Source organism: Notolepis coatsorum (assembly GCF_963971535.1).
Source record: "Notolepis coatsorum genome assembly, chromosome: 8".
Taxonomy (NCBI): Eukaryota; Metazoa; Chordata; class Actinopteri; order Aulopiformes; family Paralepididae; genus Notolepis; species Notolepis coatsorum.
This window is the reverse complement of record NC_140172.1, coordinates 117,089,901-117,108,620: the sequence shown is the minus strand read 5'-3', so window position 1 is coordinate 117,108,620 and position 18,720 is coordinate 117,089,901. Positions and strand designations below refer to the sequence as shown.

Here is an 18,720-nt window from a genome sequence, read left to right as displayed (position 1 = left end):
ACAGGTTCGCTGGAAGCGTCGCACCGCCTCTCTTCCTTGAAGTATCCAGTAACGACGTCTGATTTCCGCGAAGACTCTCTCTGCTCCTGCGTGGTGTACATCCTCGTCGTATTTCTTTATAATCAGCTCTGTGACCTTGTGTCGGCTGTTCAATACGATCGGGTACTTAATGTCATCCGGTAAGTTGGGGGCTCTCCGCAGGCGACCACCCACTCTGATGAGGGTATGTGTGTCACTCTCGGGGGCCAGATGAATCAATCTGCTGTCTGATGGGACGGGCTTTCCTCCCTGTAGACAGTCTAGTTCATCGGGGAACGAGTCTCTCTGGGCTCGTTGCAGTAGAAGCAGTTCTGCTTCCTCGTAGTCAGCTGCTGACATATCAGCGGGGGACTTAATCTCTGGGTGGTGCCGCAGGAATGTCCGTTGCTGCGCACTCTCTATGGTAATGCAATCGTCTATGTTGGGGTCTGCGGAGACAACAGTGATCAATCCACAGAACATGGGTTTCTTATTCTCAGCCTCCTCGTCACTTGCTTCCCTCGGGGTGGGCGTGGGCCAATCTCCTTCCGGGAGCTTGAGGAATGCTGATCCGTCACTGTAGATGTTATGACGGGTTAAGTCATCTAGGGACATTCCCCGGGTGATGACGTCAGCTGGGTTGTGTTTTGTATCAACATAGCGCCAGTTTGCTTCTCCGGTTAACTCTCCGGTTAACTCTTGAATCTCAGTGACTCTGACTCCCACGAAGACTTTGTATTTGCATGAATCCGATTTGATCCAGGCGAGTACTGTCGTGGAATCTGACCACAGGATTGTAATATGCACCGGAACGGTGAGCTCACGTTGGATGAGCGTGGCTAGATGCGCTCCTGCGAGGGCTGCGCAGAGCTCTAGACGTGGGATAGACTGTTGCTTGCGTGGGGCTATTCTCGAGCGGGCGAGGATGAATGCTGTGTAGATCTCTCCCCCCTCTTCTTGGGCCCGCAAGTAGGCTACTGATCCGTAGGCGACCTCGGAGGCGTCACTGAAGACGTGTAGATCCATTTTACATGTCTCTGGCCTCACCGTGGGTGGGAAGTAGCTTCGGCGTATATTAACGCCTGGGAGTGAGCGGAGTTCCATCTCCCACTCTCTCCAGGTGGATGCAAGGTGTGCGGGAATGGGGTCGTCCCAGCCCTGGTCCTTGTCCCACAATGCTCGTACAATCATCTTTGCCCTGGTGGTGTACGGTAGTATACATCCTAACGGGTCATATTGTCGGGCGAGTGTTCTGTACACACTCCGTCTGGTGGTCGGTATTGCCGTCGACCTTCCCTGCTCCGTGGTCAGGGGTTTGTGTCTATAGTGGAGCGAATCTGTTTTGAAGCGCCACACTAGTCCTAGTGTCATCTCTTAGGCTTCTCCTGGGATTGTGGCCATCCAGGTCTCGCTGCTCGCTGCCTTGTCCTCGGAGGAGAGGCTGCGCAGTACGTGCGGATCGCTGCTGGCCCACTGCCTGAGATCAAAGCCGCCTTTGATCAGAGAGGCGCGGAGTTTAAGTAGGAGAGCCTCGGCTTCTTCCTGGGTCGAAACGCTTTGTAGACAGTTATCTACGTAGAAGCTGTTCTTCACACTGTGTCGGACCTCTTCGTCCGCTGCTGGGTCCTCTGCGACATGTCTCTGTAGTGCAAATGTAGCACAGTATGGGCTTCATGTAGTTCCGAAAGGGAGGACTTCCCATTGGTAGATGGCTGGGTGCTCATCTCCTGGCCTCTCTCTCCATAGGAACCGCAACAGGGGCTTGTCCTCCTCTACTAATCTCACCTGCAGGAACATCCCTTTGATATCCCCGCTGATAGCCACCTTGTCCTGGCGGAAGCGGAGTAGTACGCCTAGTAGGGAGGGGCCGAGTGTAGGACCGGGCAATAGCTCTTTATTCAGATTTTGGGATCCGATCTGGTAGCTGCAGTTAAACACGATGCGGTCTTTGCCGTTGTGATGAACCTTGTGGTGGGGCACGTACCACGATTCAGTCGTCTGGTCGGCCTCTTTAATGTCAATCTTTGTGACGTGTCCCGCTGTGATGAGCTTCTCAATCTCAGCGCGGTATACACTTTTGGGCGGGGTCCTTGGCTAAGCGCCGCTCTGTGTTTAGTAGGTACCGCTCTGTGGCGTCTTTCTTTGCGTGAAAGGTAGGCATCCCTTCCCGCCGCAGGAGTGCCGTGGCGTATCTCAACACGCCGCTGACTGGGACTCTCTTTGTTCCCGTCTCGAGGAGGTTAATGGCGTAGATGTCGTCTTTAGAGCGAATGTCTTTCTTTTCGTTCTTAAAGGGCATTTGTTCTAAGGTCCATAGCCTCTCTACATGCTGCAGGAGTGCGGTGTCTCCCTCTGTGACTCGGGAGTGGAGACAGCTAGTGGCTGTGGTTCGGTTGAGAGATTTGGCGAGTGGGCCTTGGAGAGTCCATCCTAGGCGGGTCTCGACTGCTGCAGGACAGCCTCTGGGTCCGGTATGAACCCGGTCTATCGGGACAATGAGGTCTGCATGGTCGGAGCCTATCAACAGTGTCGGGGTAGCACCGTCTATGAGTGGGATCGGTAGCTTGCGTAGATGTACATATTTCTCCATCAGCTTGGCTACGGGGTATGTGTACCGCGAGAGTCCTATTTCTTGGCTGGTGAAAGCGTCTGTAATCCTGTACCGTCGCTCGGGCTGGCCGCTTGCTGCGATAGAGAATGAGACATTCTCGCCCTTTATCGTTTTCAAATCTCTTATTGTCCGAATTGTCATTTGGTTTTCGCTCCCCCGCAGCCCTAGCTGGGCCGCAGCGGACGCGAGCAGAAGGGTCTTCTCTGACCCGTCATCAAGGACGGCGTAAGTGTCCATGACTTTATTCTGGTAGCTCAATGTCACACAGACTACCTTTAAGAGCACTCTGGCTCCGCTGCTGCTGGCGGGGTCGATGTACATGACGCTTGCTTTGCTGCTTGATGGTGCGGGTGGAGGCCGCCGTCTGTTACTGTCGTGGAGTATGTCCAGATGGGCTCCATCGCACCGACTGCACTTTTTCTTTAAGCGGCATTCGGCTGCCATGTGTGATCGCGCACAGCGAAAACAGCGTCTGTTGGACTTTATCCATTGACTCGCTTCCTCCGCATTCATCTTGGGGAATGAGTCACATTGTGACAGCCAGTGTTCTTTCTCACAGTAGGGGCACACTATCTTCCACTTCTCCTTTCTTGAGGGGGTACTGTGGCTCCTACTGCTTGGCACTGACTCCGATTGGTGCATGACAGTCACCGATCTTCTTCCATCATTTAGTCTCCTGGTTCCTTCTCTGGAGCCAGGGGTGCTCCGTCCGAATGTATCTAGCCGTAAGCTGCTGACTTCTCTCGCCAGGAAGTCGGCTAGATCGAGGAGGTTCGGTTCGGGGCCATTAGGGTCTCGGTGGTCTCTCTGCCGCCTAAAGCGCTCCTGTCGGGCGGGCGGTAGCTTCTCCAAGATCCTCTCTACATTTGAGTTGGCGTATAGTTCATGCCTACCCTTTTCCCTCTGCGCTCCCAGCATCCCTACTAGGGACTGCACTCTGATGGACAGGTCGTCCAGTGCTCGATTGTCTGTTGCTGGGGGTAGGCGGTCGATGTGCCTGATCTCCTGGATCACGTAATCCCATATACGTCCATATCTCTGGTCCAACGCTACCAGCGCTGCGGTGTATGGGGTCGTGGAAGTGGCGTAGGCGAGCGTTATGTTGTGCGCGCGGGGTACCTTTAAATGCTTCAGTAGTATCGCGTATTTATGGCGTTCATCAATGACATCCACCAACATTGTCTCCAGACACATGCGGAGCTCCGTATACTGGGCCCGGTTCTCCTGGGTGAAGTCTGGTACCATAGGTGTGCCAATGTATGACGCGGATTGTTGATACATCGGCGAGCGTTGGGGGAGAGGCCTCCTAGGCGATTCTCCTCCTGCTCCTTGGCGTGGGCTGGTACCGGCTGTGTACCATGGCCCGCTGGTCCAGGTGCTGTTCCTCGGTGCGGGTCGTGCGTTGTGCTCACCCGCGAATAGCGTCGGGGGTCTGTAGCGCAGCTCCGCGGGGGTATAGCCTGGGCTGTACTGGACCTCCTGGTCCGGTAGAGTACTGTGCTGTCGTCGGGCGTGGTTCTCCTCCTCTTCCTCTTCGTCTTCCGTTAGGTCATCCAGGGCTTGTAGTCTCTGATTTAGCCTCTCCGCAGTGTATGCTGCTCCTTCCCGGTGGCTGGGTCTCGCTTGGACCGGTTGGGGAAGGGGGTCTGCGGGGGGTATAAACCTCGTCTGTTGGTCAAGTTCAGGGTCGCTTACTCGGCTAGGGGATGCCGCCCTGGAGTGATGTCTAGACGAGTTCCTGGAGCCTCTGGTGGAGGGAGGGGGTGTTGTCCTTCTGATCAGCTGTTCTATTAGTTGCGCTTGTGCTCTGTCGCGCTCGGCTTCGCGCTTGGTGAGATCCGATTCTCTCTGGGCACCGGTGGCGGCGCGCTGGGCGTCGGCCCGGTCTCTTGCCATATTCTCTTCCATCTGAATGCGTCTTATTTCCAGGCGTATGTGCTCTTCTTCGCTCCGTTGCTGTATCTGCAATCGATCGCGTTCACCCTGGAGTCTATCGCGTTCAGTAGAGGCTTTCAGGCTGACGAGGAATGCCTGCTGTAGTGTCCTCTCTGCCTCGCTGGGAGAAGACGGTTGTATAGGGGAGCCGTCCCTTGGGGTACTCCGTGCGGAGTCTTGGAGCTCTATCTCCACGGTGCTCTCCTCATCTTCTTCCGTGCCGAGTTCTCTCTCGGTAGTGTTGTCTTCCTCCCGGGACTCGTCGGGGACTACTTCTTCGGTATTGGCGGGGTGTAAAGTCATGTCTGGTTCCCCCTGGTCCCCACCGTGAGCTGGGTCAGTTACGTTAGAACCCATAGGGGCCTCTATGGTCGGGGTAGCCTGGTCGTTAGGGTTAGACATAATTTTACTTTCTAGTTTTACCGGGTTTACTGTTGGTAGAAGACTAGGTTGTTGACTGACAGCGTAAGCCTCTAGGTACTGAGGGAGCTGTCGTTTGCGCCGCGGGCGTTGTTGGTTAGGAGGATCGTTTCGTGGAGTGTTCATCATAGGCCATTTTAATATTAATAACACTATATTAATATTACACTGATTACCCTCCGGCTCGAAGGACCAATTGTAACTGAGGGGTACAATTCCCTGACTGTATTGTTAGATATGATACTTACTACCACTACCTCTTGTACTTTAGACTCTGGCCACCCAGTACTAGGTATAAATAATTATGATAAACACTCCCACCTGATGAAACGGATCCAACACAAATGTACCAAGTCGAAAGTCTGCGTTTAATAATAATACATAGCAAAAGGTATGTACAACGATCACTTAATTACATTTATGATTTGAAATAGTATGCACTTTTATGGCAAATGAGTATTCGTAGGTAGATCAATATCGAATGTCCAATCTTTGATTGCGCAGGAAGCAAATATACAACCTGGAATATTTAGGGAACAATAGCAATGATACTTGAATGATTATATAGCTGGATACACTAGGGGAAGGTTCCGACTGCTTGTAGGACAGCTGGAGGGGGGGGGGGGGGGGTAGAGTCTGGCTGTATCCCGTCTGGCCGAGGGTATCCTGGGAGAGCCCACAGTCGTGCGACCCGGTGCCCAGCGATCCTCGATCCACAGATGAAAGCAGTTGGACTCTCTGTGGCCGGCGTCCTCCGGTCCACGATGGAGAGACGTGAGGCGACCTCGTCGTGTAGAGCGTCTTCTCACCTGTCGTCCTCTCCGGGGGGGGTATTTCCAACACACCGCAGTGTTGGCCTTTATCCATAGAATAATCAAAGTACTCAAAGCATAATCCAAGCCGGGGAAGGCTAGCCGTCGTCGGTAGAATAATCCAATATACAGGTCCACTCGCTCTTTGGCCTGGAGCTCCTCGGGTGCAGCTTCACGTGGGGTCAACCACCCTGGATAAGCGTCCAGCTGATGCCCGAAACGATGGGGGTGCTGATTACTATAGAACTCTTACCGCACGAGGCACTACATATGAATAGACTATTATTAGCTTAATAGAATACGTCCAACTCGACGATATAGTGCCAAATATGACTATTCAAATATTAATATACACGATGTCTCAATGCCGATACTGGGCCGAATTGGCCTTACTGCCCACACGTGGTTCGCGGGGAGGCTTTTGCGTCTGTCACTCTGTTGGAGGGTAAGGAACTGGACTAAAAGAAAGCTCTACTTTAATAGCGCAGTATATATACGCACTATGAACAAATAGTACCATTAGTGGTGCGGTAGACATATTCCTACGCGGAACTAGGACTTGTCCATACATGTTGAGCGGTACGATTGAACCTGGTCTGAGGGGTATGGCGACCTGGCACCAAGGTCTCGTCCAATGGTAGAATGGAGACTATTATGGGATGTTCAGTAGACTAGAAGGGATATTCAATGCATATTGTACAAGGAATATACAAGGGATATCAGGGGATATACAAATACAATTAAATATATATATATAAATAAATATATATATTCGGTTTAATCTGATCCTTCAGAACAGATACCATTAATATTACAAGTTCATTAAAACCCATGGTTGGAACGTCACTGTAACATATACCACAATTATTATCTACAACAATCGATACCTTGTTGGCTGCGTGCCAGTATATGAGAACATCGATGCGTTATGGAAGTATGTCTTCTGTCCGTTTCTTGGAAGATTGTCTTGTTAAGTTGACTTGATGGATAGTTCTTTGCTTATTAGAACGCCAGGTAAGTCCATAACCATTCAAGTTCACGGTTCCAACTCAAGAGAGCGAGAGGGCGGAAACACGTCACCGGATACCAGGTGTGTCAACTCTCGTGAGATGTGGTAATTGCGCAAACAAAATAGAAAATAGTGCGCCACTAATATATATCTTATATAAAACAAATAAGAAATACAGTGAAAAGCAATAGTGTATTATTACTATTATACAAAATAAGCATATAAATTGTAAACATAAATAACTATATTAACCAACTGTTAACCATAGCTGCAGTTACAATATGATTAAAGGGACAGTTCCAATAGAGCAGAGCGCAAAGCTATACGAAATATAACAAACTGTTAAGACTCGTTATCAATTAGCCAACGTCAGCGAAACAAACCACTGCCTTAGTTGCCTAGCAACACATCTTACATTATGACATCATCAATTTCAGATGGCGGCAGTTGTAGAAGAGAGAGCGAGAGGGGGGAATAAGATTTAATAGGAGGATTCGTTAAGACTCTGAGCTTAATGAACCCGGGTATTTTACTAACTACTACGGTTCTGTAGAGAAACCGGCTAACGGAGCCCTGTGTGGGTTACAGCCTTTTAACGTTTCATACACCAGATTGATTGATTAAATTGATTGATTTTCCCCATTAGTTAGATTAGATTAGGTTCATTATCCCTTACCTGCCCTCATCCCCCCCTTTTTTCCCTACTTCCCTAGCCCTATTTTTTGTTGTGATTGTGAAGCGACCTTGGGTTTCATGAAAGGAGCTATAGACATTTGATCTATTATTATTATGTTCTGCTCGTCTTTCCCCTTCTCATGTAGCGGCTGATTCTGCTTTTTATTTACAAGATTAACGTCCCTGGACGGCTACGTGGTGCAGTAGGCAAGGCGCTCACCACAAATACTGGAGACGTTGGGTTCGCCTGTTCGAGCCCAGCGCTCCACATTGCTTTCAGTTTAGCTGGTCGTCCGTACTAATACACATTGGCAGTATTAGGGGGTGGGAAACTGATGGGTGGGGATCGGGCGTTGTGGACAGCGACTCCTACAGGTCGGTTGGTGCGCCTGCGCAGTAGAATCAGGAAGTGATGGGGGCGGCGCCCCTCCAAAGCGCAGACCCCTGACGCTGAAAGATCGCGCCGCGCAGGTGAAAAGATGCGACTGCTGTTACCTCGAGTATTGGAGGGGACTCGTGCTATGTATGACTTAGTCCACATTGCAGCCGGCTTGTGGGAGGCAAGAAACAGCGTTCGAGACAGGGGAGGGTTGAATTGGATGATACGAAATTGGGATGGGAGAAAAATAGAAAATGGGAGAAAGTGGATAAAAAAAAAAAAGATTAACGTCCCTGCTTTTCCTCCTCACAGTGGAGTTTGTGGATGAACGTTTCATCATAATGCCTTATTACTGTTATTCTAATGTGATGAATTGTGTTCCATAATGTTGGAATCTTCTGTAATCAGCCAATCTTATCTCGTCATCTCCTTCGTGACTCTCCCTGTTCTGCGTTGTGTTAGTTTCAATACTTCACATTGGCTGTCACCCACTGTATCAACCCCTGTTAGTACATCCGTTAGTCATAAGAAACGACACTGCAACGTGATCACTTTCCTTAGATCCTCATGTTTATTTTCATAAACATAGCCTCTGTACCAGATGGAAACACTGTTCTGTAATGTCTTTGAAGGAAAACTAAATTCATTATTCTCCACCGTCTCTTCTCTCATGAGTCCACTGGTTCTGGGCCTCGTTGTAGCCATGCATGATGTGATGATGTGGAATATTTCCCCTCCCCCACCCGGCGGGGGTGAGGAGGGATGAAATTCTCTGATCAACGCGTCTGCTCGTCTGTGCTTCGTATCTCAGTCTAACTTACCCCGGAAGGAACTCACACCTCATTACATTCTCCCCATAACAATAGACCCCCGCCCCCTCTCCTCGTTACTACGTGACACGCAGTCTTTAACAATGGCTCTTTGACCCAAATCACTATAGCAACGCCGATGTTGATATTACCGCCCCTCTTACCCCAAACAAACGCTGTGGCACTTTCTCCAGATCGAGTAAATGCTGTGGCTATCAGCTGTTGATGTTAACAGCACAGCTCAAATCCTCATCTGCTGCTGACACACACTGACTGCCGGCTACTTTTAAGATCTATAGATCCGTCTGAGTAGATGCTGTCACCCACCGATATATATACATTATATACACATTGAAAACCTTTAGGGCTGTCTTAAATACTTCAAAGCTTCAAAGCTTCGTTCGATGGCACAAGCTTCGAACATAAAAAAAAATCGAAGTTTAAAAAAGAAATACAAATTTCAAAAAAGATTTTACTTCGATTTTTGTGTGTGTGTGTGCGCATGGGGCCATTGGGTGGGGCCGGGGGACAAATACACTGGAGGAAAGTAACCCAGCTCAGCACTGCCCAAATTATATCATCACTATTGTCTGTTTGAAGGATATCATCCTCAAACACATGCCTTGTAGAATTCCACACATAAGAAAGAAAGATACTGGGATGAATAAACAAAATAGGAAATAAAATGTAGAAATGCATGCAATACATAAATAAATATGAATCTCCATATATGAAATAGAACATTTAGATAAGGTGCTACTGAGATGTTTTGGTGAGTTCTTTGTTTTTTTGTGGAAGTAGCCCTTCTTAAAAATGCATGAACATTCACTGATAATTGGTCTGTAGTGGAGTCTACAAGGTCTACATTGCCAGACCATGTAGAATCCGGACCTTGTAGACTGACATAATTCTGTACATAGTTTAGTCTACACAGGCCATATTTCAAATAATCAAAATCTTACTTCATTCATCTTAAACATTCTTGATTTGGGGGATTGGTAGTTCCCTTGAAATCTGAAGTTGTTCAAACGACAACAGCGATCCACCTTGAATTAAACACAGCCGAGTGAAACCTTGTTGGCTGCGTCACAGTCACGAAAGGGGCTACTTAATTCATTAATCCAATCCACTTTATTTATAGAGCACATTTAAAAACAACAACGTTTACCAAAGTGCTGTACAAGTCATACAACATAAGATAAAAAAAAATATATTAATATTTTTTTTTCTCTCTCGAAGCTTCGAATTAAAATCGAAGCTCGGCCCCCGAAGCTTCGATTGCCAAAAAAAGCTTCCAAGGTCAGCCCTAAAAACCATAGATTCCTTCAATAAGGAGCTTCTATCCCAAGGCCATCAGGATCCTTGATGACTCTGCGACACTAACCCATCCATCTACACTCACTGCACACACATCCACATGCACACACTCACTTTAAACACTCACCTTTAACGTTCACTTTAGACACGTTAAACACTTTTTAACACTACACCATATTTATATATATTTATTACTAATATTTGCACTACATCCCTAGTACCTCATTTAACATTTGTACTTTGTATTTGTATATTTTGTATAGTGTTTGGCCTTTATTCTTTTAACTTTTTTTTGTACTGTATGAAGCACAATCTCAGGGGGCTCATACAGAACCAAGCATTTCACTGTAATGTACATGTACCTTATATACCAAACTTGAACTTGAAACTTGAAGTAACCGTGTTGCTCGCTGTTATACGCCTCACATGCCGTGTTTCTGTGCCTCTCTCTCCACCAGGCGTTCGGCTTCATGTCGCGCGTCGCTCTGCAGGCGGAGAAGATGAACCACCATCCAGAATGGTTCAATGTTTATAATAAGGTGATGAACTTTTTGTTTTCGCTTGCGGCCAAAATCACACTTTGTAACATCAAATGGTGGGCGTTTATTTGACTTACTGATTGCTGTATTTACAATCCTGTGGGTTTATATCAAACACACACACACGCCTGCAGGCACGCACCCACCCCCACACACACACACAAATGTGCAGACATGCACAGACAGATGGACACGGACGCACACACACGCACACACACACACACACACACACACACACACACACACACACACACACACACACACACACACACACACACACACACACACACACACACACACACACACACACACACACACACACACACACACACACACACACACACACACACACACACACACACACACACACACACACACACACGCAAAGATCAATCAGACCTTGGATAAACTCAGGCTTTTCGCATCAAACACGACCACTAGGTTGCAGAGACATTATTCTCCTCTATTTCATTCCAAAATCCTGAAACCATAGGATGGGGGAAAAAAAGAAAATGTGGGACACCCACCCCTGTCCTCGCTTCAAAAATAAAGTAGCTTTTGATATGACAAACGGGGAGGCTGAAAATCTCTGAGCATTAGGCTCCAGCCACTGAGTTACTGTGTGGCGGATCCTTCTGCTCTGGGAGGAATTCTAGACCTAATCCCTTCTTTATTAAAGTCACTACAGGAAAGCACAGGTCTCTAAGCCTGTGCAGTTACTTCACACACACACACACACACACACACACACACACACACACACACACACACACACACACACACACACACACACACACACACACACACACACACACACACATGCACGCACAATCATGCACATGCACATACACACACGGACACACTCATACTGACACACACACACACACACACACACACACACATATACACACAAACACACGTGCGCACATGCACACACGGACACATAAACACACTGACACACACACACACACACACTGACACACACACACACACTGACACAAACACATGGACACACGTAAAAGCTATCCTATTCTAATCTATTGATTTTGTTGTGCTAGATTTATAGCCGTGTTTGAAACCCTAATAACATATTTGTTTATGGTTTTCTGTGTGTGTTTTTATTGTTCATAAACAAATGTTGTTTTTTCTCCAATATATTTCACAGGTCCAGATTACGTTGACTACACATGACTGTGGTGGACTTTCCAAGCGGGACATTAAAATGGCCAAGTTTATTGACAAAATTGTGCTCACAATGTAATTTCTTTTCTCTTTTTATGTGATTATCATTTGATTGGAAAATGTGATTTAATTTTGTGAAAAATGTGTAATTCCCATTAAAATGTGAACAATTATTGTAGGTCTACACATTTTTCCATTCTGGTGTACAGGCCTACCTTCTTACTTATGTGTTTCGTTTCAATAATATAATCTGTTTTAACATTCTACTTTATTTTTACATCACATTGCTGTACGCTTTTGTTGTTTACAGTACTTTTAAGAATAAATCACACGCTGTTGAACTTGATCATGCATATTTATTAGAACATTTTATTACAGCACTATGTTATCAATACACATTTATAAAACAAGGCATATTTAGCCAAAATATGTTGCCAAAACAAAAAAAAACGTATAGATTTAAAAAAAATTATTGTCAATGCACTGTCGACCTACCCACGACCCCACTTTGGGTCGCGACCCGTAGTTTGAGAACCGCTGATCTAGACTATACCAATTCATTGCAGTGTATTTTAAGATGACTTCTCCAATTAGGTTTATTTTCATAGAATTCTAATGCAGGTGTAAATGGCACACGGCAACAACACAACCTATTATATCCACCCTAAAACAGAATTCCTGTATGTTATTTATATGCTGCTAGTAGGCTACAGCTCGGTTTTGATGTGTGAATATGAACAAGTCTCTCCTTCAGCTGAAAATCGGAGCGACAAGATTCTAGTGATGATGTCATCGAGAAATCTGGGAGCTGCTCCATAGACGGTGACTAGTGGAACAACTCTTAGGACACTGACGGTAACCATGGTGATTTTACTGGGATATTCAATTAAATTCAAACCAAAAAAAAAAAAAATGCATAAAATCACATAGCATATGAAATCATAAGACGAGGCAAAAATCAAGGATAACAAATCAATTAAAACACGTACAACTTGATTGACAAAGTTGGGGACATTTTCTGATTCCGAGCTGTAAGCTCTACAAAAAACTCATTTGACTGTAATGGTTCAAAGAAAAAGAAAAATCTACGAGCCCACAATGTCAGTCGCTACTTCATTGTCACTTGGCGACATCACAAATCCAAGTCTCGACGCTCTTGACTTCCAGCTTAGGGAGACAGATGTCTGTGTTAATAGATATCGACTTAAAGGTACGGTAGGCACTTTCAGAGAATTGAGCTTACCTGTCCCAGCAGAAATGGAACGAGCTCGGTATGGACTCTCCGGGGCCGTGGCCACGTGAGCGATGCGTGCGCAGTAACGGTTTCCCCGCAGACTCCTAGATCTCTGGCAGCTTCCAGCTGGATTTCTCAAATAATGGTACAGTTATTTCGCGGCCTCTTGGCGGTTTTGCACACTGCGGGTACTTTTCAATAAAGAACACGCCGGTGGTGTTAGTTTTCCCATCGCGACCCTGCGAACACCACTTGGCAGGACAACAACACACACGCATGAGTGCTGGTTGATTGCAGGGCCTGGGACAGAGATCACAGGTCACGGAGATCTCGTCTTGTTTTTTTTCTCCGACAATTTGATTTATCGGTAGCTGTCGGGATGTAAAGAGAATAATATTACCAAAATGGTTCTAAAACTATTTTCCTTCCCCACTTTTAACGGCCCAGGATCATTGGAATGTAGAACGTTTTAGGGAGGGTTTCCTCTCTAAGGTCATAGGGTTACAGTAAGGGTTAGATTTACAAACGATAACTTTTAAGGTCAATTTAGGTTAAAGGTGCTGTACAGTAAGTGCTATTTTGTTTGTTAGAAATAAGTGTGAAGTAGCTCTAGATTCCGACAGCCATCACTGATACAGAGTGTTTGGTCAGTAATGTAGGATTCCCTGCAGTAAACAGAAAATAAACGTTTTGGTATCCCGTGCCCACTTTATCCAATCAGGAGAGAGAACTCCACAAAACATGAAAAACATTGCGGCTTACTCGTAAACGTTCTCTTTTTCCACCTATCCTTAAAATATGTTTCTGACAACTTTTAGGCAAGAAATAGTTCAAGTTCAAGTTCTTTAATAGTTGTCATACAGAAGTACAGAATACTTTCATACAAAATGCTTCTTACTGTTACGCTCCAGAGACTGTGCTAGACAAGATAGTATCAAATAACATAATAACATAATATAGCATGAATTTAGAAGAAGAAAATGAGGTCACAGTTGTTCGGTATAGACATATGTACAATGTTCTGAGTTACCATATAATATACAATACACAATACTATGCAGTGTACTAATGTACAGTACTATCTAGTGCAAAGCAGAAATGGGATGAGGTACAATTTTAGGTACAATTTACAGTAAGGTGTACGAGTTGTAGTGCAATCCTTCATCCATAAATATAAAGTGTGGGGAGTGGGTGCTACAGTGTGTTTGTTTAAAGTGGGTGTGTGCTATAAAGTGTGTGTAGTGGGTGCTACAGTGTGTTTGTTTAAAGTGAGTGTGTGCGTGTGGATGTGTGTGCTATGTGTGTTTGGTGGTTGTTGTTGTGTAGTGTTCATTCATTGTTCGTTTAGCAGCCTGATGGCCTGGGGATAGAAGCTACTTCTGAGTCTTTCTGTGCTCGCCTTGAGACTCCTGTATCGCTTGCCTGACGGCAGCAGTTCAAAGAGGCAGTTGTTCGGGTGGCTCGAGTCCTTAATAATTCTCTTAGCCTTCCCCTTGCAACGCTTGTAGTAAATGTTCTGGAGGGTGGGGAGCCCCCCTCCAATTGTGCGTTCGGCTGAACGTGTCACTCTTTGTAGTCTGCTTTGGTCTTTTGCAGTGCTATTCCCAAACCAGGAGGTGATGTTGCCGGTCAAGATGCTCTCTATTGTACATGAGTAGAAGTTCTTAAGGATCTTCTGGCTGACTTGGAACTTCCTTAGGCGCCTGAGGAAGTAGAGGCGTTGTCGTGCCTTCTTCACCACACTGTTAATGTGTATGGTCCATTTCAAGTCCTCGGATATGTGGGCTCCGAGGTACTTGAAGCTGTTGACTCTCTCAACCGGTGCCCCGTCGATGCTGAGGGGGCTGTAGTCCTTGACCCCCGACCTCCTGAAGTCCACAATCATCTCCTTTGTTTTGCTGACGTTCAGGGAGAGGCTGTTTTCCTGGCACCATCCCGCCAGGACCTTGACCTCTTCCAGGTAGGCCCTCTCGTCGTTGGCAGAGATCAGGCCCACCACCACTGTGTCGTCAGCAAATTTGACGATTGTATTGCTACTCCGCTGAGCCACACAGTCATGTGTGTACAGGGAGTAGAGGATAGGATTTGCAATTGCTGGATCTTAATTCATATTTGTAGTCTAGTTGTAGACAGTTTGATCTGAATTATGTCAGCCAGTCGCACCAATTGTGGCGTGGTATAGGGCGGCTTGCGGTCATAAACTTTCTCTTTCAACCTAAACGGTTCAATAAAATATGCTTCCGACAACATTTTAGGCAAGAAATAGGATGTGCAATTGCTGGATCTTATTTCATATTTGATCTGCAATACCTAGTTTGACAGTTTGATCTGAATTCCGTGAGCCAGTCGCGCCAACTGTGGTGTGGTATAGGCCAGCTTGTGCTTGTATTTTCCACTTAAACGGTTCAATAAAATATGCTTCTGACAACATTTTAGGTGAGACATAGGATATTCAATTGCTGGATGTTAATTCATATTTTATCTGCAATGCCTAGTTTGACAGTTTGATCCGAATTTCGTGAGCCAGTTGCGCCAACTGCGGCGTGGTATAGGCCAGCTAGCGTTCATAAACGTCCTCTTTTTCCACCTAAACGGTTCAATAAAATATGCTTCTGACAACATTTTAGGCGAGAAACGAGAAACAATTGCTGGATCTTAATTCATATTTGATCTGCAATGCCTAGTTTGACAGGAAGTTAGCCAAATCGCGGCTATCACTTAGAGCATCTTAAAATTATGATGGGTTCTAGCTTTGCAGTAGCTTGGCCAACAAGTGACAACCATTAAATTACCTCATTCTAGCCAAGGACTCTGAAGACACTTTTTCCTCCCTTTGGCACTGCTGAGCGGAGCAGAATGTAGAAAGAGTCGGTACAACAGTAGGAGTGGATTTATTCGATTTATGATTGAGCAGAGAGTGAGCCAGATAGCACTCCAGCCATTTCCTGAGTGGGACGCAGTGGAGAGAGGATCAGCTAAGATTAAGAATGTGTAAGAAAGCCCAAATCAGTTTTCAGTTGGCAAATCGCACAGTAAACGCTGTACATATTCCCTCTCACTTTCTCTCTTTCTCTCTCTGTTTTCCTCTCTGTCTCTCTCTCTAGGTAGGGGGCAAAGTAACCCTCTTCCCTTCCTCAATAACTTCCTTTGAGGTGCACTTGAGCAAGGCACTTAACTCCTCAATTGCTCCAGTGGAGCTGCTCAGTGGCCAACAAGGCTGTTGTCCTGGGCAGCTCTCTCAGGTGAGATTGTGTGGAACTGTATGAATGCAAAGTAGGGCATTTCTGAAAAAAGTGTGCTCAGTCACCCTTTCATATTCAGATATGATACTGTAGGTTCATGAAGAACCCATAGGGTCCATACTATCCAGTGATTTCTTATTAGATGCAAAGTGTTTGACACCTCTGTGACCAACAATCACTCACTCACTCACTGCTCTTGCTTCGTGTGACACAGGTTTGCTTCACATCTCGCTGTGTGTCCATGTCTTAATACCAGTGGGTGTTGAGAGGCATTGGAGCGAGGTAGACTATGTGTATGCAAAGTAAGACGATAAGAACCAGGCCAGCTGCACATCTCATTAGAACCTTTGTTAAAATGTGCCGTTTGCAACCATTTCCTCAGTAGAACTTCACACGGCGGCACGGTGGTGTAGTGGTTAACACTGTCGCCTCACAGCAAGAAGGTCCAGGGTTAGATTCCCGCTTGGGGACCAGGTTTCCATGATGCCAGGTACCCAGGTGGGGTATCTCCCAGGCCTTTCTGTGTGGAGTTTGCATGTTCTCCCCGTGCTCGCAAGGGTTTCCCCCCGATAACATAAACCCAATGGAAAAACATGCACAACAACAGATCGCTAACGCTGTGGCGTCCTTGACGAAGACGGACAGGAGCACTTGGATTGGTCCCCTGGCGCGGCTCACGTTGGCGCGGCTGCCCTTGGGGGGGAAGGATGACAGGATGGGTTAATCGCAGAGACGAATCGCATCGGCGATTCTAAAGAGACAATGCATGCGTGTGTGTTCCGGTGTGTGTGCTAAAAAAACGAACCGCTGTGTGTACCGCTAAAACATTGAGTGTCGTTGCATGCCGAATAAAGACCTCTGCAACAGGTCCTGCATTATTATTATTACATTATACCGTGAGCTTCCTGTTCTTGGAAAGGACATGAATCGTGTTTTTTTTTAAGTTAAAACACTTGCCCCACTGGATTGAATTGGAGCCTGGTGAGAGGATGCAGCGCAGTGCAAAGTTTCTCAATACTAAGCAAATTGTGAAAACATAGTTTATCTTCTTTTTATTTTTTTGCGATTAATGTAAGTCAAATGTAAGTCAAATCATGAGATAGCATTGCAAAATGCAGACTGTGGAAGACCTTTTTAAAACAAATTGAGTTATAATTAATTTAATTTATATAGCGCTTCTCAATGACCCGAAGTCGCTGGCAATAGTCGGGAGCAAAGTAAAAACAAAGAAACAAAAACAAAGAAACAAAAACAAAGAAACAAAAACAAAGAAACAACAAAGACCTACATCAGGGTCTTTGTGACCTACATCAGGGGTTCCCAAAGTCAGTGTCACGGCTTTAGGTTACCTCCTATAATAGTGGAGGTCGCGGCTCTCCGACACCGTTATTTTTGGGTGGCGGCCTGAAAAGTTTGGGAACCCCTGACCTACATGACGCATTGCAGGAGGTGGGAAGGAGTTGGCAAGTCTCCCTTTTTAAAGAAGAAGATAGATACCAATTTCCGCTCTGTGCGTTCAGTAGAAAGCTATCCGGCGGCAAGCTAGCCTAGCTTAGCACAAATGAATGGAAGCGGATACGGATCTGGGCTAGCTGATCCGTATCCGCTTGCATTCATTTGTGCTTAGCTAGGCTAGCTTGCAGCCCGGATAGCTTCCTACTGGGACGCACAGAGAGGAAATTGGTATCTTGTCTTCTCGTCTGACTCTGGAGAAGGCGGTCAGCGCATTTCCCATAATGTTGGCGTGTTCCTTTTAAATGTCTCTGGCTTAACCAAGTGATTCTACACTAGAATCACTCTATGCCCCCGTCTATACTCCCCCCAGCATAGACAGGGGGACGGGGGGTATCGGGGAGGAAGAAAGTAAGAAAAAGGGGGGGGGGGAACGTACAGAAAGAGGCACTACAGTGGAAAATAGGCAAGTTGAGAGTAGATGATGGGGACAAGAGGGCAGTGGGGGAGTTAACAATGCTTTTTTCTTTTTTTATATATAAAAATATACCTTGAGATGGAAAAATAATAATTCTTGTAAGCATAAATGGGGGGCCAGTGAGTGAGAGTGAGAAGGACTAGAGTGAGAGAAAGTGTCTCTGGGTTTCTTCCAAGTAGCTGCTATGCGTGATAGAGACCCATATTTCTCTTTGTGTGTGTGTGTGTGTGTGTGTGTGTGTGTGTGTGTGTGTGTGTGTGTGTGTGTGTGTGTGTGTGTGTGTGTGTGTGTGTGTGTGTGTGTGTGTGTGTGTGTGTGTGTGTGTGTGTGTGTGTGTGTGTGTGTGTGTGTGTGTGTGTGTGTGTGTGTGTGTGTGTGTGTGTGTGTGTGTGTGTGTGTGTGTGTGTGTGTGTGTGTGTGTGTGCACGGTAGTTTTCCTCCCTAACCATGTGGTGTAGGGGAGAGCGCTGGTTGTAATCTTATATGGGTGAATAAAGATAACAAGGTCATAGAAAGTAAAAAAGAAGAAGAAGAAGAAGAAGAAAAAAAAGAAAATGATTTAAAGCTGCTCTGTGTGATTTTGGGGATAGAAGAATAGAACTCTTAGA

The 18,720-nt window shown here is 46.2% G+C and overlaps 1 protein-coding gene across 1 annotated transcript in view; it reads left to right on the top strand.

The window, feature by feature from the left end:
• The window catches only part of LOC311232972 (pterin-4-alpha-carbinolamine dehydratase 2), a 49,730-nt gene extending 37,683 nt beyond the window's left edge, over window positions 1–12,047 (top strand). The window contains exons 3-4 of the mRNA XM_084319817.1: window positions 10,444–10,524; window positions 11,690–12,047. Coding sequence (XP_084175943.1) covers window positions 10,444–10,524; window positions 11,690–11,785 — 177 coding nt within the window. The 3' untranslated portion in view covers window positions 11,786–12,047. The remainder of the gene's footprint in view (window positions 1–10,443; window positions 10,525–11,689) is intronic.
• Window positions 12,048–18,720: the final 6,673 nt, after the last annotated feature.